Source organism: Epinephelus fuscoguttatus, linkage group LG22, assembly GCF_011397635.1.
Source record: "Epinephelus fuscoguttatus linkage group LG22, E.fuscoguttatus.final_Chr_v1".
In the NCBI taxonomy this organism is placed as follows: domain Eukaryota; kingdom Metazoa; phylum Chordata; class Actinopteri; order Perciformes; family Serranidae; genus Epinephelus; species Epinephelus fuscoguttatus.
The window spans coordinates 11,683,040-11,710,934 of NC_064773.1; the positions used below are offsets into that span (position 1 = coordinate 11,683,040).

At 43.0% G+C, this 27,895-nt stretch overlaps 1 protein-coding gene across 1 annotated transcript; it reads right to left on the minus strand.

Annotated features, from left to right (window-relative positions):
* Positions 1 to 1,108: 1,108 nt before the first annotated feature.
* Positions 1,109 to 27,890, minus strand: gnptab (N-acetylglucosamine-1-phosphate transferase subunits alpha and beta). Its single transcript, XM_049566934.1, has 21 exons — positions 27,614 to 27,890; positions 25,358 to 25,443; positions 24,851 to 24,970; positions 24,368 to 24,418; positions 21,477 to 21,679; positions 21,074 to 21,138; positions 20,762 to 20,896; positions 12,494 to 12,655; positions 12,217 to 12,396; positions 11,831 to 12,001; positions 11,589 to 11,712; positions 11,287 to 11,502; positions 9,285 to 10,363; positions 9,005 to 9,204; positions 8,438 to 8,657; positions 8,211 to 8,324; positions 8,015 to 8,100; positions 7,826 to 7,924; positions 7,545 to 7,712; positions 5,833 to 5,923; positions 1,109 to 3,800 (listed from the first exon to the last, which is right to left on the minus strand). Exons 1-21 carry the CDS (start codon positions 27,773 to 27,775, stop codon positions 3,729 to 3,731), a joined length of 3,804 nt encoding a protein of 1,267 aa, XP_049422891.1. The 5' UTR covers positions 27,776 to 27,890; the 3' UTR covers positions 1,109 to 3,728.
* Between the last annotated feature and the right edge of the window lie 5 nt (positions 27,891 to 27,895).

A 27,895-nucleotide genomic window follows, 5' to 3' on the forward strand; every position in this document is an offset into this window, starting at 1 on the left:
AGGATGAGTCCTAAAACCTGGAGATGAGTCAGCATTTTTGCACTCATAATAATGTACAGGATAAACTCAAGAGAAAGAAACTACTTGCCAGCTCTGCAGCCCCATGTGATGATGAAGACAGACTGAGTGACATGGTGTTCAGGGTCGTAATAGGGGTGAGCAGGTGAACTCAATCAGATTAATGCATGAACACAGAGTGAGAGGAACCAATCAGCGCTGAGGAAAGGGAAGGAAAGGAAGTGAGAAGTGATCAAAAGGAAAATAGGAATCCTTACTAGGGTCTTTAATGGGTTTTTGGTAATGAGCCTGAAATAAAGTCTGTGTAACCTTAATGTGAAAAGTAGCTATAGTTGTAAAATAAATGTAGTGGATAAAAAGTGCAATATTTCCCTCAAAGACTTTGTGGAGTAGAAGTAAGAAGTGGCACGAAATTGAAATACTCAAGTACCTCAAATACACTGAACGAAAATATAAACGCAACACTTTTGTTTTTGCTCCCATTTTTCATGAGCTGAACTCAAAGATCTAAAACATTTTCTGTACACACAAAATACCATTTCCCTCAAATATTGTTCACAAATCTGTCTAAATCTGTGTTAGTGAGCGCTTCTCCGTTGCCGAGATAATCCATCCCACCTCACAGGTGTGGCATATCTGTGGTGGACATTCCTGCAGTCAGCATGCCAATTGCACGCTCCCTCAAAACTTGCAACATCTGTGGCATTGTGCTGTGTGATAAAACTGAACATTTCAGAGTGGCCTTTTATTGTGGCCAGCCAAAGGCACACCTGTGCAATATTCATGCTGTCTAATCAGCATCTTGATATGCCACACCTGTGAGGTGGGATGGATTATCTCGGCAAAGGAGAAGTGCTCACTAACACAGATTTAGACAGATTTGTGAACAATATTTGAGGGAAATGGTCTTTTGTGTGTATAGAAAATGTTTTAGATCTTTGAGTTCAGCTCATGAAAAATGGAAGCAAAAACAAAAGTGTTGCATTTATATTTTTGTTCAGTGTATGTACTTCAGTACAGTAGTTGAGTAAATGTACTGAGCTATGTTCACACATGACATAAACAGCAAGTTGACTGAACCAAACCACATTTTATTTCAGTCAGAGGAGCCACTAAACTGATGCAATCTGAGGAAATCCCATTTTACAGATATGTGACTCATCGCCCCGCCTACTGACATCATAACACACATCATATGACTTTTTTGGCAGCGGTAAAATGCTGACAAATCAAGTAGTCAATTCCATTTTTTTTATTATAATAAAGAACTCTGTAAAACTGACATTCGGAGGGAAAAGTTGTCGAGCACTGTCTGAGGCTTTGTTAACATTCTGCGGCGTTCGAACCAGATGCATCAGTCACTGGGCTCACTGTCACAACAAGACAATCAAAATAAGTTACAGAACATGCTGAGGGGTCTGAATTTCAGACAGTAGCGAGCCTGTCGAGTCCCACGGGGACACACATACAGGTGGCTATGAAAGCTGTAGTATCACTTACATGTAGCTCCGACAATACACTTGTACCACATTAAGAATCATATTATCCCATGTCCCATCCATTCCTGATTAGAGTGTAATGTGGCCAACATTTATAAGAAGACAAGTTAAAAAAAAAAACAAACAACAAGAGGAGATAAACACAAATGTTCAAACAAGAAGGAATGAACAACGAAGGCACTTCAAGTTTTCATGTTTTTAGGGACAACACAGATATGACAGCCGACACTTAAAGCTGGGGAGGGCAGTTTGCTATCATTTTGATGAACCAAATTTACTGGCATGGAAGCTAAACAATGTACTGCTGTGGACGGGGCTGCTGTACAACATATTTTAGCCACCTGAAAAATCAGTATCAGTTTAAGTGTATACTTTTTTTTTGGAATACTTTCACCTCTTTACCTTACACAATAGCGGATAGAGGCAGTGATAGACCAGCAACTCTTTCGTACAATGATGTATCGACTTCAGTTACCTGTTGGAAAGGGCTGCTGACGGCAAGGTAAAGCCATGAAAGTATTCTAAATATAGTGTACACTTAAACTGATACCAACTTTTTTTAGGAGGCTTAAAACTAATCAGTTGAAGAGGCGGTTTGATGGAGCACTGTTTGATGTTATGTACGTGACACCAGGTTTTTCTACCCAGACGTTACTGCAAATAAATACTGTTATTCGGTCTGCAACTGCCTACACTGCAAAGCAACCCAAAAAAGGAAGATGGGCTTATCTAAAAGAGAGTCTGACGATAAAGAAAATTGAACATGTTACTACTGGCAAAGCCTTGCTAATAATTAAGCCTTCTTCTAACTGCAGCCAAAGGCTTATGGCTGCGGCAGCTTATATTATCAAAAGACTCAAATCACAGACCACCTTGCCAGGAGGAGAGCGAGCAGCGGCTCCTGAATAAGACCCCTAGTCAGCAGTCGCAGCAAGCTCCAGCTCTGGGGGACTGGAGAGCCTCAACTCCCTGCCAGATCAGGAAACTTTCTGTTGCTGCTGTTACAAAGGTTAGACCTGGTGCTAGGGGTGCTCAGCACTAGGGGATTTGGCTGGCCGAATTCAAACCACGACAGCCGCCAGCAAAAGTCCCTCCCTGAAGCTGCTGGCTCTCCTCCAGGTTGAGTAGTCCACAGCCTAGGTGAGCAAGGCAGAGAGACCGTGGAGTGGCTAGCTAGGTAGTTTTTGTCTCATTTGTAGTTTGATAACAAGAGGGTGTGTGCAACTCTGGTCAGTAGTGTGGCAAACACTGGGTTACTGTATAAAGCATGTTCATATGTTCATGGTTGTCTGATGGGAGGGGCTTAGAACGGAGAGGGCGCAGCTGCATGAGGAGGATGATTTTTTAATTCTGCAGATTTTTTTTCTGCCTTCCCCAGCTTTAAATGAACTCTTTTATTCTTCCTATTTGTTCTTCTTCCTTCATTTCTTTAAAATGAAGACATTACACTAAAAGCCAAACACAACCAGGGCTCCAAGTACCGACTCTTTTCGTCAGTAAAACTGTGGAAAAATGCCCATCACAATTTCCCAGCATCCCAGAACACATCTTAAAATGTATTTTTTAGTTTGACCAACAGTCCACATCCCAAAGATAATCAACCCACAATAATATAAAACAGAAAAAAAGACTCACATTTTTCCTTCAGAAGTGACTCAAACGATTAATAGATTATCAAAACAGTTACAGATCGATTAATCTGCTAATCGTTTGAGCTCTAAACAAAACAGTTTACGGATTTCATAGTAAAACTTGCTTGCTGCACACACACATGCACACGATGAGTCCTGACCTGCTGCTGTCAAATGTTTCACACGTTAACAGCACATGAATCAATGACATGGTGAAGGCAGGATAGGAGGAGGGTGGTGCAGTGTGGAGGGAGTGTTTGTTTGTGTTTCTGTAAGTGAGTGTGTTGTACAAACGTCTGAGACGCCCCTGGTGGAGGAACAGAAGAATTACAGGGTTCTTCTTTCTGGCTGCCATTCCTTACACTGGCCAGCCCCATCCATCATCTTCTGGAAAATGTTTCATCACCATCTCACATTAGTCTCTGTCCTCCGTCCGTGCTGATACAACACAAGCACTGAGGACTTCAGATTCCTGTTTCCACCCAGTTCCCACACTCCGAATCCTCTTGACTGAGCAGGAGAGAAAGGGTGGAGGTTGTTGAAGTGCAGACAGGAGAGGAGAGGGAAGTCTTCCATTCTTTCACACCCGCTCAGGGTTGATGTCTCTGTTCACTCTGCGTCTGGGGAACAGCTTTCGCTTCAGCAGAATCAGCTGCAGGAAGAGGGAAGAGGAGGAAATGGCACTATTAGTGAGAGGATGTGTGTCAAATAAAAGGGTGGAGATGTTTATACTTCACACTACAGATCACCACTTAGCTTACTTGCTTCCTGGCAGAGAGGTAGATGAGAGGATCAATACTACTCTCCAGTGGTGGGAAAAAGTACTCAGACCTTCTTCTTAAAGGTCCAGTGTGTTGAATGTAAGGGGAGTAAATTATAGTCGACCAGAAATGGCATTAGTTGGCAAGATTTCATTGGTTGCTTCGTCATGAAACTCTATTAGAATGTGTGCCTTGTCAAAATAAATCAAAACCTATATGTCTGGACCATGTGGGAATTTAATTTGAAAGGACAGACACAGGAAGTGTCCACGCTCAGCAGTCAGACAGGAGTCAGGTTAATTTCCAGGACTGGTACCTGCGGTTATTCCACAGGCTAGTTAATAACATGTCGGGCAGGAAATCCAAAGTGTGGGATCATTTTGAGAAGGTGAAGGACGAACCCAAGGTGATATGTAAACTCATCTTCATTGGTCGACTACAAACATGACGTATCATCTGAAACATGGAAGTAGCTACGTGCCCATTAGCCCACAGCGTCATTAACAGGCGGCTCGCTCAGTGTGTGACGTGCACTTGTAGATAAAATATAGGCCTATATTAATGAAGGTTCATTAGTACGGTTTTGTATTTCTCTGTAATGTAGCACAGTGTTAACAATGTTACTGATATTATTCTTTCTCACACCTTCAACTCAAACCATTGTGTTGCCCCGCCCAAAATATATCATTTAATAATCGTTAAAATCATAAACATGCAGGCGACTAGTCGACTAATGGCCCTAAATTACGACTATTGATCGACTAGGAAAATTCTTAGTCGAGGGCAGCCCTACTCCTTTGGCTGTGTGGCAACTGCTCAGCTGTATATATGTATAAAACTTATTAATTTGTGAACCTCAGATGTGCTGTCAGGCAGCCTTCAGACAGATCCAGGGTAGCTGTTTCCCCCCCGTCTCCAGTCCTTATGCTAAGCTAACTGGCTGCTGGCTGTAGCTTTGTATTTAACACGCAGCTATAAGTGGTATCGATGTTCTCAAATAAGCAAATTTACCAAAAATGCTGGACTATTCCTTTCATATAGGACTTGGTAATGCAACAGGACTTTGACACCATATTTCCCTCAGACCTTTCGTAACCCAAGAAAGCAAAGATAATCTTAGAAGTGGGGCAGCAGGGTATACTCTCCTCCCTATGGAGAGAAGTCACTTTTGATCTCTCTAATCTAAACAGTACAAAGCTGACTCTGATTTCTCCATCTTAATAACGTGGGACAGCTAGGCTCATACGGTGCCAAAAAGACATCAAAAGTCTGTTTGTGTCTGGTGACAGAGACACTGGACAAGTCTGACACATTCCTAAATGGGAGCACTGGTCCCACAGGCTGCTGTGGGGGAAAATTCTCCTAAGGTCACTGCAACTATTAACCTTTCTTGAGGTTCGCTGAGGAGAAACTGGAAACCTTCGGATTAGGGAAGCGCCTGGAAACAGCTCAATGTCAAACCTGAGTCGCATAGTATTTGTTAAACATTTCCTGGCATTTGATTTAATCTCTTTTGAGCACCATACTGGAAGAACATGATAGAAAACTGGTCCAAGAACGTTATCCTGATCTTAAAATTCTTCACTATAATGCTCCTTGGTCATCCCTCCAGCTAGAAATCCTACTTGTCTGGCAACAAAGAAGGTTAAAGTAAATACAAGTACAAAGACAGACAAGTGTCGCATTTCACAGAGGACTGCTGGGCGTCTTTCATTTCTGTAAAGTGAGGTCCTTGGCTCAGCCGTTCATACTCCCGCGACACATGAGATGGATGCACCTTTGAGTGGAACTTGGGAAGCGAAGGCCTGAGTCATAGCTCAAGTGTGAATCATGGAAACGGAGAGGTGTGTGGGCGCATGTCCTGTGTGCCTTTATCTGAATGTGTCAAAAAACTGTGTGTGGTCCGAGGTGGGACGTGCTGACCTGTTCAGCAAAGAAGGACATGATGGTGAAGATGACAAGCGTCACGAGGACACAGTGCGTCCAGAACTTCAGCTTGTCCCGATACACCCGCCTGGAAGAAAAATCACATTTCAGTTAGGTTCAAATTAAACAAAAACATCCAACTACAGTACAGGTGCACAGGTCTCACTGGAGGCTAGTTGCGCTGTGATGTAACAAGAAGGAAACATACAGTATGCAGAGGGCAGCAGGGCAACAGGGTGACAAGGTGACATCACCCAACGGCATCTGCCTATCACTTTAAGAGCACGAAGACGGGAGGGGAGGTGACGGAGGAGACGGGAGGCTCAGCTGTGTGATGATCTTACAAGTATCTTACAGCCAGTGATTGATCTGAAGCGGCTCAGTCTAATTTTAAAGCCTCTATGTGAGGATGGCATTCTCCAGCTGAAGCCCCCCCGAGTACAGGAGCAGGATCCCTGACAAAAACCCCCTAAAGCCCCGGAGGGATTCCCACTGCTCCAACCTGGCAACGCTCGGTCACATGTGGTGATCGCCACAAAGTCTTGACTTAAGCTGTTTGTGACGAGAAAAGCTTGATACATTACTGACTCACGTGCAACAAAGACTCCGATGTGTGTGCTTTTTAACCATCAATAACCGCCTGTGATTGATTTATTAAACGACTACACAAACACTTCTCAAGCAGATTGAAACTGAATTACTGTGGGCTTTGAAGTGCTGGTCGGACAAAGTAAGTCTGCCAAAGATCACTGAAGGTCACCTTGGTCTCAGGGAACTTGTGACTGTTTTCTGCAATTTATTGACTGTCACTTGATTCATCAAAAAATGACACACAGATAGCAAAAGCAAGACTTGTGCTGTGTCTTAAGTCAGATATCTCTGTACTTATACACCCTAAATGGTCGCCATGTAGCCTACAAAGTGCAATGTCGGCCAACTATCATGATGTATTTTTACTACCACTATATTGTTTTTTTGGATATAAGTCATCAGTTTGTTTATTGGGTTACTTCTGTAATAATTCATGGTCAACGTGTCAAGTTTGTAAAAAACACACTTTATTTTGAAGCACAGTGAATTTCCGGCACAGAGCTTTTATTTTGAAGTGCTGTTTCCTGCTGTAGAGTGAGTGACTAACGGACAGCTACTTGAGAGAGACAGCAAACTAGCTCAATGACATGGCCAAACGCAAGTATGACGCTGACTATATAAACTGTGTGGACCTTGAACTGATGACAAAAGAGAAATCTGGACCCTGTGGATGGACCAGTTGGGAACCACTGGCCAAGGCTACAGGATCTACGGGTGTAATTACATTTGGTGTTAATGCATGTTAAACTCTCATCGCCACTGTAGAAGTTTCAAGCATTAGATTTGTGGTAAGAAGCTTTAGAAGCTACCAACGTACTACATAAGTATGCTAACAGAGGTATCCAATTTGAGAGACAGCGGTATGTCACTTTAGTAACATCCCAGCGTGCTAATGTTTGCCTACTAGCACTAAACACAAGGTAAAGCTGAGGCTCATGGGAATATAATTAGCTCTGCAGGCTTGATGATAAAGCAAAGTAGTGGACAAATTACAATTCGACCCCATGATAGCGCTGAATGATCAGTCTATTAATCCACATCCCTACTCAAAACCACAAATATCTAAAGCTCTTTTAATGTACATCTGAACTAAATGATGTCTAAACGTCACATCCTACCATTCCTGGAGCTCCTCCATGTGCAGGAACCTGTTGCGATACTCTCTTGGCAGCTCAAACTGGGACGGCAGTGGGAACATGGACTCATAGAAGTCTCTCAGAACAGCTTTCACTGTGGCAGCATCTTTATGGCTGTGGTCGATGTTGTCGTTCAGACAGATGAACTTCCTGTTGGGGATCAGTGAAAATACAGATGGTGGTACAATTTAACAGCTGATGTAGTCAACTTAGGCTCAGAGAGGGAGAAATGAAGACAAAAGGCAAACAGAATCCTTTCCTACCTGGGGTTCTTCCTAATGTCGTCTAACTGGCCGACCACATGGGACACATTTGTCCGCACCATCTTGAAAGCTATCTCCTCCTCCCCCATGATCTCAAACCTGTCCAACAGAGCACATGTTAGCAGCAGCAACAGTAAAGCTGATTTTTTAGACATTCACAGACTGAATAACGGTACACTGAGTACTCACTTGTACTTATTCTGGTCTCTGAAGGCTTTTTGGATGCGTTCTGTGATGGGCTTGCAGTGAAGGACGAGGCCTTTCGTGACAGGAGGCTGTGGATTGAAAAAAAAGCATAGAAAATCAGACAAATTATTCAGCAAGAAAGCCACAAAAGAGGTCTTAAAAACTTATCATATGCAATGGATTCAATGTGCTGGCTCACCATGCTGGGGTCATAGTAGGCCTCCTGAGTTGGGTTCACCAGGTGGAGCTGGGTCAAGTTAGTTGGGAGCGTCTTAGAGCAGTTTATCAACATCTGCTCCAGACCTGTCAGGTCCTACAAGATGCAACAAAAATATATCACACTTCAAAACCAGAAGAAATCTTGTAAAATGTTATCTGACAAAGTCTTATGTTAGGGAGAGAAGACGTATCAAAGCCAGGACCAACCTGGAGGCTGAGTGGCAGCTCGTGGATCCTTGTGGCCAGAGTTCGAATCTCCCGGTCGGACAAGATACCTGAGTGGTCGGTGTCGATCTCGTCAAACACCTCAGACACGTTGAGCTGCTGCTGAGCACTCATCAGGAAGTAGAAGTATGAAAAGGCGAACTGCATGTCCTCTGAGTGACGGACACGATGGCCTGATGTCTTGTCAAACTCCTCTGGGAATCTGGAGAAAAGAGAGCAGAGCAGTTTAACATGTCGCAAAGGAGTCTCTGTCTGTTTGTTTGTTTGTTTGTATGTATGTGGGTCTGCCTGTGTATTTCCTCCAGTCTTTGGATGGACTTAACAGCTGGGCTTGCTGAGGACCCAAGGAAGCTCCCGTAAATAGCCTGGTCCCAGATAGCTAGCTGTCAGCAAATAATGCATATACTCCAAAGAAGGCGTAATGTTGAACGTGAAGTTGTTTGGATGAGTGTTTCTTGAGAAAGCTGCAAGCAGCAATACTTGTGGCCCAGCAATCGGCCCGTTCCTAGTACCTAAAAAAATATAACAAAAAATCTCTAACACACTCACGTGTCCTGCAGCTCCTGCATGATGAGACGGTCGATCATGTGAGGCATGTGTGCGGGCACTTTGCGGGACGTGAACCCAAACTGGCCGTTGAGCAGCTTGTTGACGTAGCGCAGCGAGTCAGCAAAGGTGTCCTGCAGCTTTCGGATGGTGGCAGCACCGTCAGTCTCGTAGGACAGTTCTCTCTGCAGACGCTCCTCTTCCTGTAGAGTCACCACAAAGACATTAACATTTAAAGAAATCAAAATGCTTGACTCAAAGTGGAAATTGTTGCCGTACTTACCTCAAGCAGTTCCTGGAAGTATTTCCTCCTCTCCCACGGCAGGAAGCCTCTGTCCGTGGAGATGTAGTGTTGGAGTCTCCTCCCAACTGGAGCTCCTCCTGCAGCATCAGCCGGCTCTGCCTTGCTCTCAGTGCTCTTGGTTTTGGAAAGGCTGCTGAGCAGTTTGGAAGTCAGAGGCCTGTCGATCGCAGCTTTCAGATTGTACTGTTTGGGAGGTACAAAGTCTTTATCAGGCTTATCATCAATATTCACTGTGATACGAGGAGTGACTGTTCTTTGTGGCGCTGCCCCAGCTTTCCTGGACATTTCCTCTTTTGAGTTTGGATTTTTCTGAATGATTTTTCCAGCTATGTCTTCAACCGGTGGTTTTCCCTCCAGCTGCTCTCCCTCCAGGTCTTTATAGGGCTTACCCTGGACCTTGGCTGCACCCTCATTCGCTGGATGTGAATCAGTGTCCTGCTGCTTTTGAGCCAGTGCCCTGTACGGTTTTAGAAGTTCAGCCTTTGTGAGGTTATAACCCTTCACAGTGATGTCACCGATCAGAAGTTTCTCCTCCAGCTTCTGCAGCTCACTCTGCACAGCAGCTGGTAGAAGAGACACGTTCAGTGAGGGAACTTCAACGACAACCTGAGGTTCACCTGGCTGCCTCCTCTTGATCTTAGGCCCCCGTTTGTCCTCAGGAATGTCTGAGAACGGTACAGGTGGCTCTGGAGTCGGGGTCGGCTTTGGCTCTTTGCCGCCGTCTTTGCTCGCAGCTTGGGACACATTAACTTGGGGTACCTCGCGAGTGTCGACAGCTACGCTGAAGCTCATGGTGAACTCTGTGTCATCTTGTCTCTGGAAAGTGAGATTGTAGTGAATCTGGGTGGCGTTGTGGCCCGGATGGAGCAGCAGGTGAATGGTTTTCCACTTGTTGGCGACGGAGGTGTGGCGAAGTGCCGGGTTGTCGCTGACGTGGGCCTCTGAGACTCTGCGGGCCAGTCTGTCGAAGCTGAAATATGGCCTGGTTTCACCCACTGGGAGGGTGTACAGGGTCTGGTTCTTCAGCAGGGTCACATGGTACAGCTCACCAAAGTGCTCTGCAACAGAAATCAGCACAATCAATGCATCTGTTAAAGGATAAGGCTGGTGATATTCAAAACCTTTGTTACTGGCAACAAATTCCATGATGACGCCAAAACAAAAAAAAAGTCTCTGAAAATTTTAACGTCCCTCCATTATCCCTTTGGTGTTGTTATAAAACAACTGTGGCTAGAAACAGGGGTGAAGGAAAAACCTACACTGCATAGTATCACAATATCACAACACGTCAATTATAATTTGTTTTACTCTATAATTCTTGGTAATGCAAATAGACTTGACTACTGTAACACCTTGTTCTCAGGCCTCTGAATGAAATCTTTAAATAAAGTTCAGATGTGCAGCAACACGTCTGCTCACCAAGACTAAACACAGAGAACACATTACTCCGGTTTTAAAGGCTTTTCTTTTAGTTTTTGAATCTCTTAATGGACTGACTCCTGACTACTTATCTGATATATTGGTCAAATACATTCCCTCTAGATCCCTAAAATCCTCCGCCTCCGGTCTATTAAATGTCCCCCAGTGTAGAACTAAAAAGTACGGTGATGCTGCGTTCTGTGTCATCGGCCCTTGTCTCTGGAACAGCCTTCCAGAGGACATCAGACTCTTTGATTCAGTAAACAGCTTCAAACGAAATCTTAAAACCAAAAATTTTGTAGCTTTTGTATAATCGTTTGGTCTCAAACCCAATTTGTATTTCTTACGATTGTGTGTGTCAGTGTGAGTGTGTGGTTGTGTATCTGAATCTTATTTATTATATCTTACACTGTCTTTTATGTGTATTTTCTCATTTTATTATGTTCTTGCCATAATTTTGCATCCTGTCTAAAGTGTTGTGACTCGTGATAATATCGTATTGTGAAGCCTCTGGTGATTCCCACTCCTAGTAGAAAATATTAACATGGTGCACTGAACTCACCTTGGCCGCAGTCTCCCACATCGTATCCACAGGAGAGAACATTGCAGGCTTGGTCGCAGAACTTGTCCGCCAGCCAGGAGTTGGCACAGCCTTGATTACAGTACGACGTCCCCCCAAGACCTCCTAGACCCCCTGCAAACTGCCACACCTGTCCACCAGCTCCACCAGGCCCGCCACCGCCGACACCAGCCGCAAACCGGCTGTTCCCTGCCGCACCTGTCAGAGAAAAGGGACGACATGTTAGACATGAACGTAGCAAATTAGCTTATTTACATAGGAGAGAAAGAGACGGAGTTCTTTACCGAGGCAGTCTCCTCCATCCCAGTCACAGGCGGAGTTGTTACAGGCTTTGTCACAGTACCCATCTTTGATCCAGGATCCTGGGCAGCCCTCAGCACAGTTGGGTACAGGCCAGGTGAGATACACCTGCAGTGGGGTGAGGGAAGACAAGATTAAAGGACAGTTTGTAGTCAGTTTAACATGTTTTTACTTGTACAATCTGTACACAGTTTAAAATGAACTCCCTGTGAGCACTTTCTGTCACCTTCTGTCCTTTGGAGTGGCTGTAGAAGTCGTCCGGCCAGACGTCTTTGCCAAACATCACGTCATCATTGAGGTAAATGAACTTTTGGGAGAGCCCTGGGATGCGGTGGATGTGGGTCTCTATGGCAGGGGAGCTGAAGGTGGGAAGGTGGCTGCTGTTCAGGAAGATATCCTGGAAGTAAAAGAGAAATATATTTAGTAGATTTGTAGCTGTGGTGTTCACATTCACGTTCTTTGCACTTTGAGAGTTCTGTAATTGTTCTGGTATTTTTCTATTTGGTTTTTAAGACATAACATAGGGTTTAGGGGTCAGTAAAAATAATCTGACTGCCAATCCCTCTTTAAGAGTGCAGTGCAGTGTGATAGATGTCGAGGCTTAAATTTTACCTGATGTGTGACAACTGTAACTCTGGGGTTATCCAGGTTGAGCCAGGAGGGAATCTGCCCGTTCGTGACAATGAAGATGTGTCGCACCCAGGGGGCGTGTCTCTCCACAGAGCGCAGCGAATAGCGGAGCTCCTCGTTGTCTTCGAATCGGCTGGCTGAGACATCTTCATCCTGTTTAGACTGGAGAGGAAAAACAATAAATATTAAGCTCATATCTCAGGGGACGTTACTACTCATGGTGAAGAGCCGACAGGGTTTCAGGGAGGACCAGTCGTACCTGTGAGATGGCGGTCAGGTCCCAGAACAAGTAGCCAGGGCTGATGGTTAACTCTTTTCCATCCAGCGTCAGGTTCTTTTTCGCCTGCTGGGTGAGATCGGTGAAGTCCTGTGGGGTGTTCAGGTGGAGCAGGGCGATGCTGGCCTCGGAGTACAACTCAAACTGAGGGACAAATAAATAAAGAGTAGGGTGTTAGAGAGTGCTCCAGTGATTTGGAATTGCACTTTCCTGAAGTTGGTGGACTTAATAAAGACATAATCTCTAATGTCTAATGGATTGGGGCAAGATTTTGTGCAGGCATTTAGTGTTTCCACATGATGAATCCTGATGACTTTGGTAAACCTCTGACTTTGCCTCGTGCACCATGTCTCGACAACTATTAGCTAGGTTGCTGTGGAATTTGGTACATATATTTAATGTCCTGTGAGGATAGATTCCATTCATTTTTGGTGATCCCCTGACTTTTCATATGGCGCCATCACGTCAATTCAATTTACCTAACATTTATGGGGACTCCCTGGGAGGAACTGCCCACTGGGGAGCTCCCCTGAGAAATATATACCTTCAAGTAGTGTTGTAGTACTCAAGATCGGCCTTGGTTTCAAGACCATTTACTCAAGGTCTCGGTCTCATGTTGGACTCAACTGCATTTTTACTTGATCTTGTCTCGTCCTCAGACAAAGAGGACTCAGGATTTTATTTCTAAAGCAGTTGTAGTATGTTTGCTTGTTCCACATTTTATCAGAAGTGTGTCGTCCACTGATCTGGTGTTGGCCCTGACTCAGTCTCAACCCCTCAGAGTCTTTGTGTTGTCTCAGTTTTTATTTGACATAACCTGGTCTCAGTGCGGTCTCAACGCTGCCTTCAAAGGCCTTTCCTCTAATGCATTTGCTCCACCAACAGGAACGCTGAAGTGACAGGAGCTGACCAGCAGTTGGTGCTCATGGGAGAAGTTTACCCAGAGGGCTGTCTGCTGCATTTGCTCATTTGTCTGACCAATCAACATGCACTTACATCACTCATGGTTGCTGTGCTGGCAAAGTATCTACTCTGAAACAGGAACTTAAAAAGTTTCTCAAGACACATATTGCGTTTTCTCGTTGCACTTTTACATATAAAGTCAGAGCTGAGCCACCATATGCGCTGTGGGAACAGTCTAAATAGAGATTTCTCAGAGGTGAAGTCACATGCCAGTGACATGGTTTAACCACAGTCCAGCCAGACATGTGACAGAAACCTTCATCCGTCTGTCTTTGGGGCCGGAAGATTTCTGGAAGTCTGGGAACGTAAATGACAAGACTGACAGTGTGACCTCTGACCTGCAGCTATGGAAGTCAAATCAAAGCAGTGATGATGCTTGTGTGGAGGCATCTGCTGGCTGCTGCAGTCAGACCAGTGTGTGTGTGTGTTTGTGTTTGTGTGTGTTTAAAGAGGTGAGGGTTCGAAAAATTCTGTGATGTCATCTTCTCTATAGGGGTCACATGGAGAGCTATGTGAGGCATCGGAGGACTTTCTTTCTGTGTGTGTGTGTGTGTGTGTGTGTGTGTGTGTGTGTGTGAGGGAGACACCCCTGGCCTTGCCCCTTTCCAACGATCTGTCTCGCCCTCTCTCATCTCTTTAAACTCTAAGCTTCCCAGGAAAAAGACTCACCCCGTCTCACTCCATCATCCCACGCTGAACCCAAACATCTCGCATGAACCCGGCTCCTTTGTTTTTCTCTGCTCCTGTTTTTAGGTGACGAGGATTAGCTGTGTCTTATAAACGCAGCGGGGAGCAGCCAGGACACAGCAAGCCGCGGATCACATAGTCGTCTTTATTATAGCTCTCCTCGTAGTCCTGATAATGCTCTAACACTCGCACACGAAGCAGAGGTGTGTGGTGGCCTAACACTGGCACATGTCTGCCCGCAAGCAAGTGTAAACTATTTTCAATACACACATGGCACATAATTATTTACTAGACCACAAGGAAACATTATGACTGACTAGTCTTGAAGGATTGATTCAAGATAAGACCCTAACATGTATAGAACTTATTTTTACATCTGACCCGCAAATTAATTCCTTATTCTTCCAATTTCCATTTTTTTTAATGCAGCTTAAGTTGCTCTTCGCAAGTATTAATACTTCCCATGTGAGTTTTAGTCTCAACATACATTCTGTGGCCTGTATGTAACTGCAGAGGCAACACAAAATGTAATTAGCCTAGAAAAGAGTTGACCCTCTGAGTAAACCAATTAACCTCGTGTTAAGTGATCTGTCTAAGCAGGTGGGTTGAGATGCTGTAGTGGCACGCAGCACAATGGACGGCTTCATCTGAGCTGAGGCTGCGTCATCCTGTGTCACCTGTTGGGTCAAAAGGTCTGGAACAGTCTGACAGTCAGAAAGTGAACTATAACACTATCCAGTTCTTTACATAATGTACCAAACACTGTCAATGTTACGAGATGACAATTCGGTTGGTCATCTAGTTTTCTGTTGACAAATGTTTGGCGTATGTGTGTCACAACCAAAGACTGTATAAAATAATGGCCGTAGCTACTGTGATGTTACCCATTGGTTTGTGGACTGTTTTGAAGACCTGAGTTTGGCATTTTGGCCATTAGCTTCTTGGATTTTTTATGTTTGGACAGGAGATTAGAGCAGTGGAGGAGATAGAAGTGGATCTGCCTCATTGACTGTGGTGACCAGGCCCCCAGGAAGTGCGCCAGGCTTTAAGGCCAATTTTCGTAGTGACTAAACAGTGTAAAAACACCATCATCTGATGCCTTGCGGCCCGAAAAGACTCTCTTATTGACTTACATGACAAAAGAGACGTCTTTAAATCAGTTTGAAAACAAGGCGCAGCTCCAACTAGAAAACAATGTTTTGATGCATTGGATGTGCTGAATGTGCATATTAAGGCAGTACAGGAGGAGGTGCACATTAATAATCCTCCAGGATTGTAACATGCTCATGTTTAACCCAAACAATGTGTCATTCGACTGCAGTTGGTTCAGATCGAGGTCCAAACACGTTCTCACCACAAACGAACTGTACCAGAGTTCATTTGTAACCAAACCGAGACCACCTCGGTTTGGTTGTTTTGGTGCGCACCTGAGTGCGATTGCTGTGCTCACACCTGCCCAAATGAACCGCACTGAGGGGGCAAACAAACTTGAGTTCGACTGAACCGAACCAAATGAGGTAAAGCACACTTACACTTCTTCTTTGTCAACCCTAGCTGAAAAACCAGCCTTTTCAGCACAACCTAAACAGTGTGGCTCTGCACATATTGTATGGGAAATAAAACCTTTGAATCTTGCTTCACAGTGGAGATGAGACACCGTGTGGACAAATGCAACCACATAAAAATACACGCTAATACAAACACATCAGCAGGCTTGTACACAAACACTGGGAGCAGATGATCGGGGTTGTGGGGCAGCTTTCATCACCATAGCACTCGGTCTAACACCAGCTATAAATACCAGCTGCCTCTCACCGCTCAACCTCTCCCTCCACACTATGCACATCATCCCTCTTTCACAGAATTGGCCTGACAACACCAGGAAACACCTTGAAACCAAAACTGTGTATTGTGTGGCGGTCCGTGTACCTAGAATCCCTCCGGTCCTAAAAGCCAAACACACACACTTTCCATCCTGGACTGTGTGTGTGGCTTCACAAGTCCCGGTACCATCTCTATTCCCACCACTCCACTTTAATCCTGCTGCACCCGTTCCAGCTTGTTCCACTCAAAGATAAAATCTGGACTCCACACAGGTAAAGCCGGGCACACACAAACATGTCTGAGATGACAGGGTGTGTCCGCAAGTGCAGAGAAGGTCAGTAAAATCCTTGTGACCTTTCAGCGTGTTGGCTGGCGCCGCGCCACTCCAAACAGTTGTTCTAATGTTAACCCCCGCAACGCCAGCTAAGGTTACAGCCCGAATGCCGCTGGCTATTATCACACGGCCTACCAGGCTACAGCGCGACTACAGACATGGAGACAAATGCAGGGAATGATGGGACAACTGCGTTTGGTGATGATATATAGGTTAAACACAGTTAACCTACATATCATCACACACAAAGTTACATAAGTTTGACTCCGCTGAGGCTGCCTCTTCACCTGTTAGTGCTCACATATAACATACAGTAGTATTATGTACAGTACGTTATCCTGAGTCTGACTGACTTGAAATTTGGCACAAATATAAAGCTCATTGTGCTCAAAAAAGCATCCTGGAGCATAAATGTCTGCCATGATGGATATTTTGCTAATTTGAATAATGTAAAAAAAAAAACAATTATGTGACATCTGTTGGGATCCTGACACTGACCAAATTTGGTACACATGCTCTAAGAGGAAAGTATTCACCAAGATATGAAGTATTATATTGATTGGTACATGTGGGCGTGGCCTGTTTCACATTATATACTATCTTATGTCGTTGCTTCAGTTGCTGAGAGCTGGAATAAGGTAGAGACATGATATTTGGCACCATAACCAAGAACTATTTACAAATGCTTCCCCAGAAATATGACTCCAATCGGCTGCATGCTGGCGCTGTAATTAGTGACAGAAAATGCCATTTTGGAAAGGCAACACCCCTCACACCATAGTGCCAAGTGTCTTGAAATTTGGCACACACATAGAGCTAAATGTGCTCTACAAAAAAAGCCTCTTGGACCATTATGTTTTTTTTTCCATAATGTCAAACACCATAAAATGAAAATACTTTTCTTAATTTTGGCTCTATCAACACCAAATTTGCTACACAGCCTTCAAGGACTGAAATACACATTTCTACTAAATGACAAAATGAGGGGCGTCCACTAGCTCACCTGGCAGTGCAGGTACCTCATGTACGAAGGCTGTGTTCTTGCTACAGCGGCCGCGGGTTCAATTTCAACTCATGGCCCTTTGCTGCATGTCCTCCCCCCTCTCCCACCTTCATGCTATATATAAAAAAAGACTAAATGAGCCAGATTGGTTAAAACAAAACAAAACAAACAAAAAAAAAAAAAAACACAATCGCCATCAATCAAAAAACTTCACAAAAGCAGGGATTTTGCAGTTAAGTGGCCAAAACTCATTAAAGATTTGTCCACTCATCATAAATATTAATATATATCTTCAGTATGTGTTGATAAATAGGCCTACCAAAGCATTCTCAGCCTGACCCATAGGGGTCGCCACAAATACCAAAAACATGTATCTCAATAACTGGTGGACAGATTGTCACCAAATAGGCAAGAATTAATGAGTGTCATATTGATTGCCTACATAGCAATACACGCTACATTATGCCTTTGCTCAAACTTCTGTGAGCTAGAATGAGATAGAGGAAAGAATTTTGGGACCATGACTGGGAATGATGTTCTAATGCTTCACATTAAATTTAATCCCGATCAGCCAGATGGTGGCGCTGTAATTTACAGCTGAAAAAGTGACAGCATGAGTCTGGCTCACTTAAAATTTGACACACATCTACAGCTCATTGTGCTCTTTAAAAAAAAAGCCTCAAAAGGCCACTATAATGGAGTTATTGCTATTTTGCATAATGTGAAAACAATGTGTCTCCTTTTTTAAAATTACTTTACCTGTATCAACACTAAATTTGGTATACAGCATTGCAGGATGGGGCTAATCAATTCCGTTATAAATTAGCAAGACTGGTCAAAAAACAACGAGTGCCATCAACCAAGAAGGGCCGGCTTAGCAGTAAAAAGGTCATAACTCAAATTGTTTTTTAATAATCCTATTTAAATTCAGTGGAGACATCCTGAACAATGTCCTGAATGTATCCATCAAATTTCATTCACATCTGTTAAAGGGGGGCAAAACGGCGAGACTTTGAAATGGCGTGACTTTGCTGAGCTTTGTGAAGCCCAGGACCTGCTCACGCTGTTGCTTGCAGCTTTGAGTTTGATCCACCAATCCATTGATTATCTAATAAAATACAGTACTGGGAGGTGATAACGTAACTCTATTGTATAACACCTTTGTTTTACATTTGATAATATACAAGGCAGTTACAAAATATGTTATCTAATCCGTCACCCGTTAAATCTAATCAGCCATGTGAGCATATTATCGGAAGACGGGACAAACAGTTGACTCATGCCCGTCCTGGCCGTCTGCTGGTGCGACAGGGTCACTCAACTCCAGGCTGCACTGTTTTGTTTTCTTTGATTATTTCAGAGTAATCCGTGCTCGTTAGTGGCATTCCTCGCACTCAAAATATAAAGCAGACTTCTGATGAGAGAAAATTATTAGATACACACGCCGCCGAGCCAAACAGAGGCCCTTTATCCACATCACAACATAACTGTTTAAAATAGAAAAAGCCCATATTTAGCAGGACAGTGCAACCACCTCTCCAAGGAGGGTTTGACATTCGTGTTCAGCCCTTTCTTAGATTACGCTGCTGCTGTGATGTATAAAAAGATCTTAATTTGTGCCCACATAAATATACAGTGTATATCTGTAGTGAGCAGCACCCTTCAGTACTGTGATGTTAGGACGCTGTGAGAGTGACATCTGGTGGCCAAACTCAGTTATATTTAAGTTGTCTTTAACATTGTCACTTCCAAAATACCTTAAAGAATTAAAGCTCATTCTCCACATGGATTAAGAAATATAATAAATAAAAGAAGCTAAAAGTCACTGGCATCTTCTATATATTTATCCAGTGTGCAACTCTGCCACCTGTTGTTTTGAAACTGAAATTTCCTCCTTTTCAGACACCTACATGAAGTGAATTTAACTTTTTTCTCAGGTCGATTTTTGAGAAAAATGCATCAAAATAGAACTTAAATAGATAATATACAAACTGACAAGACATGCAGAAAAACAATGTTGTCAGATGCCTCCATATTTGTCACTCAAAGGTCCAAATTAAGCCTTTGCATTCAGAGCTCCTAGATATTGGAACAACCTGCCTAACATAGTGAAGTGAAATCCGCCTACATATTTTACAGTATATAAGTATCTTTATCTTCCCTACCTGACTCACCTGTTGATGCAGATACACACACTCATGCCACTGTATACACACAACATTCCTTTTTCCTACTTTATACCTTTTGTTTTATTTCAAAATTAATACTTTAAGCTGGGATGTGTTAAAAAAAAAAATACAAAAAACAGCCTGGAAATTCTGAAAAAGACTGTATAGGTTGCTGGAACTGAAATAAAAACGAAGTTAAAAAATTAGGACAGTCTATTTGACATTCTATTTTGATGTAATAATCAAGTTCTAGACTTGCTTTTCTGCAATTTTATTTATTTTCAATGATATTTTAGTGCATTTTTGCTACAGTTATATGTGCTTCATCTTTGGCTTTTTGTTGGTTTCATTCTCTCTTTTTTATTGTTTTTTTATTGTAAAGCACTTTGTAACTGTGTAAAGATGCTATAGGACATAACAGATGAATATTGTAGATGCTAAATACAAAAAGGAGATCCATATGATGAAAATCTCTGCAGCTATGTCAATTCTAACTCTAACAAATAAGCAGCTTAGTTGCCACGGTTTAACCCAATAACTTTTTTTTTAATCTGTCTTTCTGATCTCCCAAACACCAGGAACTATTTGTAGGAAATTTTTAAGAGCTTTTTGCCTTTATTTGATAGGACAGCTTCAGCGTGAAAGGGGGAGACATGCAGGAAAGGGCTACTGGTTGGAATCGAGCCTGCAGCCACACTGTCAAGGCCACAGCCGTCGTACACGGGCCGCCCGCTCTACCAGGTGAGCTACAAGTCACCCCACCCCCAGAAACTATTTCAGCTGAGAAACAAGTTTTGATTCATGTTGCTGCCAAACTATTACCATGCAGGATTGTCAGTTACTCTTTGTGAACACCCTCACCAGCAAAAGTAACAGTAAAAGCCGACCACAGATTCACTCTCATTTGGCGTTTCACCTCACTGTATTTGCATTTTTTCTGTGCCGTGCCTCTTGGATGTCTGCTGCTTAGGGTCTGGCACCTGGCTGCTACCTTTTTATAAAGCCCCTTCAGTACTTCCATATCGCAGGATATTACCAGATACAGTGATGTTAGATTCCTGCTTCTTTTCTGGGGATTCATTTTGATGAGAAAGTGAAGAGTGCTCTGGAGTCTGTGTGATATTCTGTACTGGCTCAGAGTCCATTACTGGAAATATTTTCTGATCGATGGGATCTGATCGGACTCAGTATCGACAGTAAGGACTCAGATCAGGGCATCCCTATTAATAAGTTATAATGAAGTCATTAATAATGATAAGAAAAAGTTTTACCTGTTTGATCTTATTGGTTATCGCAGAGGGCAGTTTGACTCTCAGCTGCTCTGTTTCCTTAAAAGTCGCCGGGAAGCCGCTCAGGTAGGCCAGAGACTGCATGCGGATCAGACCTGGAGCCTCTTTATCTGTCGTCTGCAAAACACACAACAAAGAAATACATTTCAACCATCCAACAATGATATGTGTGATATGTGATATTTCATAATTATCTGCCATTATAGGAGGAAATGATGAGGATACATCTTGAATCAGACAGTTTCATACAGTTCAACATGTATTTAACAGTTAATAGAAGTGTTATTAACTCACCAGGTAACATCTGGACACAGAGAACTTCTGTTCCTCTTTAGACACATCTGTAAAGGCTTTATCAGCTGTAAAAACAATTGATAAATAATGAGAGAAGAATAAAATCTGCAGCCAAGAAGTCTAACAAGAAGCTCAGAATACAGATTCCTTGCTCCACCGCTGCTGCATCCTCATGCTCTGTTTACTTATTAACCACATTTCAAATATCATCTTTTGCACTGTAAATATTTTTCATATCTGAGTGATAATCCGCCTGCTGGGTTCAGTTTATCTCTCTGCCTGGAAAATCTCTTACATGGTGTTTGGGATCACTGAGCGAGCACCGTCTCCTGCCCTTTGTTGCTGGATGTTTTTTAATCTAGTTTTTAAACCAGTGTTTCTGGATTCTTGCGTGTGTTTTTACCGTCAGCCTGAGAGTGGAAGATGGCGACGGAGACGGTGGTGGACGGGTGAAAAGGTTTGTTCATCAGCAGCAGCTCTTTGGCAGCAGAGAAGGAGGGAGAGAGCGACGGCAGCTCTTTGAGTGTGATGTTGGCTGGCAGCGCGGGGTCCAGCGCCAGCATGGGCGCTATGATGCAGTGGGACAGCAGACACTCCAGCTTTGCACTGAAATACAAAACAAAAAAAACACATTACTCATATTATCTTCACCTTGTGCTCTCCTGTAGGTGGCCGCCTCCTCTAACTTAGTGGTTTCTGCCTTTCAGCTATTCATACATACATGTGAAATTAGTCACGTTCACACATTTAGCAAAACGGCTTCTTTTGTGGAAATGCTGCATCGAGTCCCCGTCTGTGTGTCTGTGGTTAAAACTAACAGGTTTTCAATCTTGACAGAAAGAGTCGAGTGGGAAGACGAGAGAGATGGGGGCCCTTTGCAACCTAATGCTTTTGGTGGTGTACACAGGAAATCCTTACTCTGAACTTGAATCGACACTGGGGCTCAGCTTTAAGATTCACAGCACTGCAAAAAAATGTAATAGGACCTTTAGACCTCATTAGATTTGTCTTTCAAACCACTGTGTACGCACGTTTTATAAGAAGATGCCATAGATTCATATTCCATTGCCTTTACTTCCTATAAAGCATGCCGAAAATGACGGTCACACCCACCCTCTTACTAACAACACTGGGCCTCTTTTACCGCCATCAAATAACCGATATCCCACCAGCTCTCTGTGGTTTAACCAACGCCCCAACTTCCTGTTTCACCATCAAATGCTTACACTATTGTTCCATTGTGCCTTTAGCTGTCACTTCCTGGTGTTATAAAAGACCAACTAGTCTCATAATGATCTGTAAAAACAGACCTTTACATACAACAAAAACTGTGAGGTGTACCTAATAAAGTGGTCAGTGAGTGTACATACAAACAGGCTATTTAGATTGTGCAGTACCTGTTACACAGTGGTAGCAGGGCTGGGAAATATACTGATATGGTGATATGAGACGAGATATGATCTTAGATTTACTAGACTGTTCTAGCTGTTCGGTTATTTGCCACATTACTGATGATTATTTATCAAAAATCTGTGCAAATATTTTTTGAAAGCACCAACAGTCAACCCTACACTATCATTACAATATCGATATCAAATTATTTGGTCAAGAATATTCTAATATTTGATTTTCTCCGTATCACCCAACCCTCAGTGGCAGCGCTCCCTTTCTTATCTCTTGTCGTTTTAGGAACTGTTGTAAATCAATGAGCATTCAGTCTTTATGGAAATAACAGATTTGCATGTTTTTGTCGGGGATTTAGTTTCCTGGGTCCTGGACATTTCATACGGCAGTTTAATGTAGGAACAGTTCTTCTGTTTATTTTCTGGAAAATTAACTATATCATATATGCAGTTTATTAGGTACACTAAGCTAAAACTAAAGCAGTCTAATACAGCAGTCCTGCCATAAATCCTTCCTTTATGCAGGTTATCATGTTCAGTTCTGATATGGAGAGATGCTGCTTCAGCTTTATGGTGATTTTTGAGGATGTCGTTTGTGGTGCTGTTGAACTGTATTGTATTATACAGAGAGGTGTTTCTGTTAATTAGCCTACCCTTAGTGATATACATTAGTCAAAGTAAAATGGCAACTGAGTCTATATATATTAATTAATTTCCTGATGTAGACTGAGTGACTAACGAACAGCTACTTGACAGAGACAGAACTTGCTTGATGCCATGGCCAAACACAAGTATGACACTGAATGTATTAAACTGAGTGGACCTTGAACTAGTGACTAAGGTGGAATCTGGACCTCGTGGTGGGACCAGTTGGGAACCACTGGTCTAGAGTTTTAGTCTAGAGCTTACTGGCGCCGCTCCGGAGCAGAATTAGCCTCAAGTTTGCAGGGTTATCACCCGAATATCAACTGAAAACTGGGCTAAAAGTTGTCAGTGTGAAATGGAGCTACTGGAATGTATGTCATGTTTTTGTTGTCCAATCACACATCACAGCATCAGTGCACCAATGCTTTATGTTTATGTTTTAAGCATGGTACGTTCTACTGACAGAAACAGCAGGTACCTAGCAAGCTAGCTAACTTAAAACAACAATAACACGTCACATGTACCAACAGGCATTTGACCCTGGGCAAGCAGGAGCAGGGTTCAAGGTTAATGTTTTTGTCTCACTTGCTCCGTCAAGCAAGTGGGTCAGAAATCTTTTTGACCTCAATAGATTTTATTTGCCCCATGGAAACTGTTTTATGTATAAGCAGTAAGGAAATGACAACAAAGACTACAGTGAACTGTCATGAAAAACAACCTCATTTTATCCACTTTGCTCTCCGAATCGCAGCAAACTGCACACTCCACATCCTCTAACGCCACCCATCTAAACTCCTGTTTCCAGGATAACTGAGATGCTCACTTGTACTTCAGCTCATAAACTTTGTCTTTACCCACCACCTGATGCCCTATTGGCACAGCACACGTGCAAAACTCAACAGAGATCAGAAGGGAGCAAGATGGCTCACTCCTTAGCTACTGCCATCATCAGCTCCAGAAAAAAGCAATGTGTTTACTTTGCTTTTTACCACTAGCCTGAGTGGACAATTGAGTTGCTAGATTTACTTGCTGGATCTGGCATTTTCCTTGCCCCAGGCAATCCGGCAATCCTTATTGTTGAGCCCTGAGAGGTGTGGTGTGATTCATATAGCCCTGTGCTTGGCTTAACCCTGGGTTAACAATGTGTGCGTGTGGAATGGGGCTAAGTTAGCCCAGGGCTAATATGCAGTGTGAAACATTGTGGCCTAAGGGGACCATCACACACCCAACATATCTCAACACTCACCTCTCTTTTGGCACTTCAGTTGTCTCACTTGCATTTTTCCCCAGGCGTTCCCTGTGTGCGACAAAGCAGTGAATTCATATTATTTATCATCACACACAGAGGTCTGTAGAAGCCAATAAACAGAGGAGCAGCACCATTTTAACAAACAGATGACAGAAGAAGAAAAGTTCAGAGACTAATGAAACATGAACTTTCTCCTCAGAGTTACTTTAACCTTTGATCCCAGAGCCCCTCTTCCTCTGGGGCAATGTCTGAACAAGCCAATCAAAGTGAGAGTGATAATGCTACAGCTCGTGTACCAAAACTGAAGCCACTGAAGTGTGTTTGCACTCTATCACCACATACTGCAGGTAAGACGTTCTACAGAAGATAAAGGTTTAAATTTGACTGGAGGCCTTGTGGGTTAAGGCCAACAATGATTCTACTTCACCACTAAGTTTCACTGCACAGCTGTATCTGCACAGACAGCGGAGCCACAGCTACCTTAGAGCTTTTTGTTCCTCTTCCAGTTGCTCCTTGACCGTCTTCAGTTCCTTCAGCAGAGCCATGTCGGTGCCGTTCACCCATGTGTACACCACATCAATAGGCATGGGCAGACAGAGCCTGCAAAGAGAAACACTCGCATCACTCAAGACAGTCGTCAAACTGCAAAGCGGTGGCCCTGGTCCCCTCCCCAGCGAGTCTGGATTGTTTTTTGTTCATGCATGGTTACATCTCGTCCAGTTCTTTCAGATTTCCCTCAAGGGAAGGGTGCCAACAGTCCTGTGCGGCACGGAGGAAGGTTTTTGCAGGAAGTGCACACACTTTTTCACATCAACATTTGTGATTATGATTAGATTTTCATTTGTGAGCTCCACCCAAGAATATTTTGCACTTGTGACTGTGAGTGCCGAGATGACATCTGTCTAAATGAGGCAGTAACACAACAGTGAAATTCATGTATTTCCTTTGCTCCGTTCATTAGGAGCTTATGTGCTGTCTTTAACTCACCTGCTCTGGAATGATTTCCCACCCACATTGTCTCTGTACGAATCAAACAGCACATGATACTGGTCCCGACTCCACTCCACCACCACCTGTATGGAGAGGAGAGGGCACAAGATGATATAAACCTCTCAGACAAGTAGCTGCTGATGTTGTTAACTCCTAAATATCAGCATACAACTGAGGAACTGTATGTGTCTGTGGGAATGTGTGTATATATGAACAGAAAGAATCTATAATACTAAACCAGTCCATCCTGCAAAACTTGTCTGAAATATATTTAAACTTAAACATACACCTCCCCGGTTTCGGTTTTTTCTCTCCTCACACAGTCAGTCAGTCGTTACAATCAGTAACGTCTCTAAATCTATTGTTGCCTTTCTTTCTTTGTTTTTATATTTGTTAGTATGCCCATTCTGTCAACATGTGTACGCGCTAATTGGTGAATAAAATGGTAAAAAAAAAAATCCTAAACATCGCACATAACAGCTTGTTCACTCATAATCTGCACAGGTAGACACCAAGGGGATATTGTGCTCTTGAAGTTAACATATAATGTTAACATATAATTATATACCAGGACAAAAACACATCAGAATAAAATCCAAACTTCATTTAAAACTTTGCCCCCCCCGGCCTTCACCTGCATAACGTCACTCAAACTAGCACATACTGACCACTTAAAATAACCACAAAGAGATGCAAAAAAAGACCCAAAAAAAGACACAATACAAACAAATTAGATGCAAAATTGCCTTAAAAAGACAAAGGAAAAAAAAACAAGGAGACACAACATGACCTCAAAGAGACACAGAAAACCCACAAAGAGATGCCAAGGAACCACTAAGAAATTAATAATATCTACAGAGATGGGCAAAAACCCCACAAAAAGACACAAAACAACCAAAAAAGATGCAAAATTGTCTCAAAGGGACACAAAACAATCACAAGGAGGGACAAAATGACCACAAAGAAACACAAAAAAAAAACACAAAGAGATGCAAGAGAACCACGGAGAGACACATAATAACTACAGATATGAGCAAAATAACCCCAAAGAGACACGAAACAACCAAAAAAAGACACAATACTGAATCAAATAGACAAAAACAAAACACGAGACACAAAATGACAGAAAAATGACACAAAACAACCACAAAAGGAACAAAATTGCCTCAGATAGACACAAAAAAAACCCAAGGAGACACAAAATGACCATGAAGAGACACAAAAAAACCTACAAAGAGATGGAAAGGAACCGCTAAGAGACACAAAATAACTATGAATATGGGCAAAACAACCAGAATCAGACACAAAACAACACAGAAACACAAAATAACCAAACAAAGACTCAGAAATTGCCCCAAATAGACAAAAAAAAAAAAAAACAACCCACAATACAGCACAAAATGACCACAGTGTATTTGTGACCATTTTGTGCCTCATTGTGGTTTTTTTGTGTCTCAAAGGAACTGCTTAGAGACACATAATAACTACAGAAATGAGCAAAATAACCACAAAGAGACACAAAAAATCACAAGTAGACCCAAAATGACCACAAAGAAACATAATCAACCCACAAAGGGAGTCAAAGGAACTACTTAGAGACACATAGTCTCTAAGTAGTAACTACAGAGATGGGTAAAATAACCACAAACAGACACAAAAATAACAAAAAAAAGACACAAATCAACCATAAAAAGACATAATATTGCCACAAATACACAAAAACACACAAAACAACTACCAGGAGACACAACCCCACAAAAGGATGCTTAATGACTACAAAGAGATGTCAAACCATCACACAGTCTGTGTGTCTTGCTCTCATGTAGCAGAGGTGGTGGGGCCATTTGCTTATCAGTGCCCAGGGGCCTACTGTCTCACAATCCGCCCATGCTGATATGCACACATCCCCCTCAACAAACACGGCTGAGTTTTAACGTGGAGAGCTGTGAGTTAGCAAGTCATGGGAGTCAGTTCCTTTAAGATACGTTACATCACGTGATTAATTATAAGGCCGAAGTATTATGAACACCTCAAAGATTCAAAATACGCTTCAAATAAATACCTAAACATGCGCAGGTTTGCTGACAAGCTCGGTGAACTTAAAGAGCCGTATTTTTGAGTGGACTCTGGTGAGACGGTGCCTCAAATCAAAAGAAGCAGCACACAGCTGTGGAGTAATGGACGTTAGCTAATTCAACAATACAAAGCGGCTGCCAGCAAGTGACGTGAGTTAGGAAAACAGAAGATGCTCACCTCGCCAAACTGAAAGGCGGAAACTATCATGAGGACGAGCCCCCCAAAGCAGAGGTACAGCCCGTATCGATGGGACAGACAGGTGTATGTCTGCCTCTGTAACAGCTTCAGCACCGAGTTGACGACTACCATGGTTCTCCTGGGCGAAGCATAGCGCTGCATTCATTCAAAAGAAACACGTTTATCGCACTAAACAAAGAAAGTAAACATCACAGGCGACCAGGGGCTGTCAGCTGACTACCAGCCAGACGGCATGACACATGACAACCATACATCTCACGC

What these genes read in the sequence shown, in the direction of transcription:
- gnptab (XM_049566934.1), bottom strand. Translation starts at nt 27,775, where the DNA reads ATGCAGCGCTATGCTTCGCCCAGGAGAACCATGGTAGTCGTCAACTCG. An exon ending in ACTGAAGTGCCAAAAGAGAG is followed by an intron (nt 21,680 to 24,367) that starts GTGAGTGTTGAG and finishes TTTGTATTTCAG; the next exon opens with TGCAAAGCTGGAGTGTCTGC. An exon ending in ATGCAGGAGCTGCAGGACAC is followed by an intron (nt 8,658 to 9,004) that starts GTGAGTGTGTTA and finishes TCTTTTCTCCAG; the next exon opens with ATTCCCAGAGGAGTTTGACA.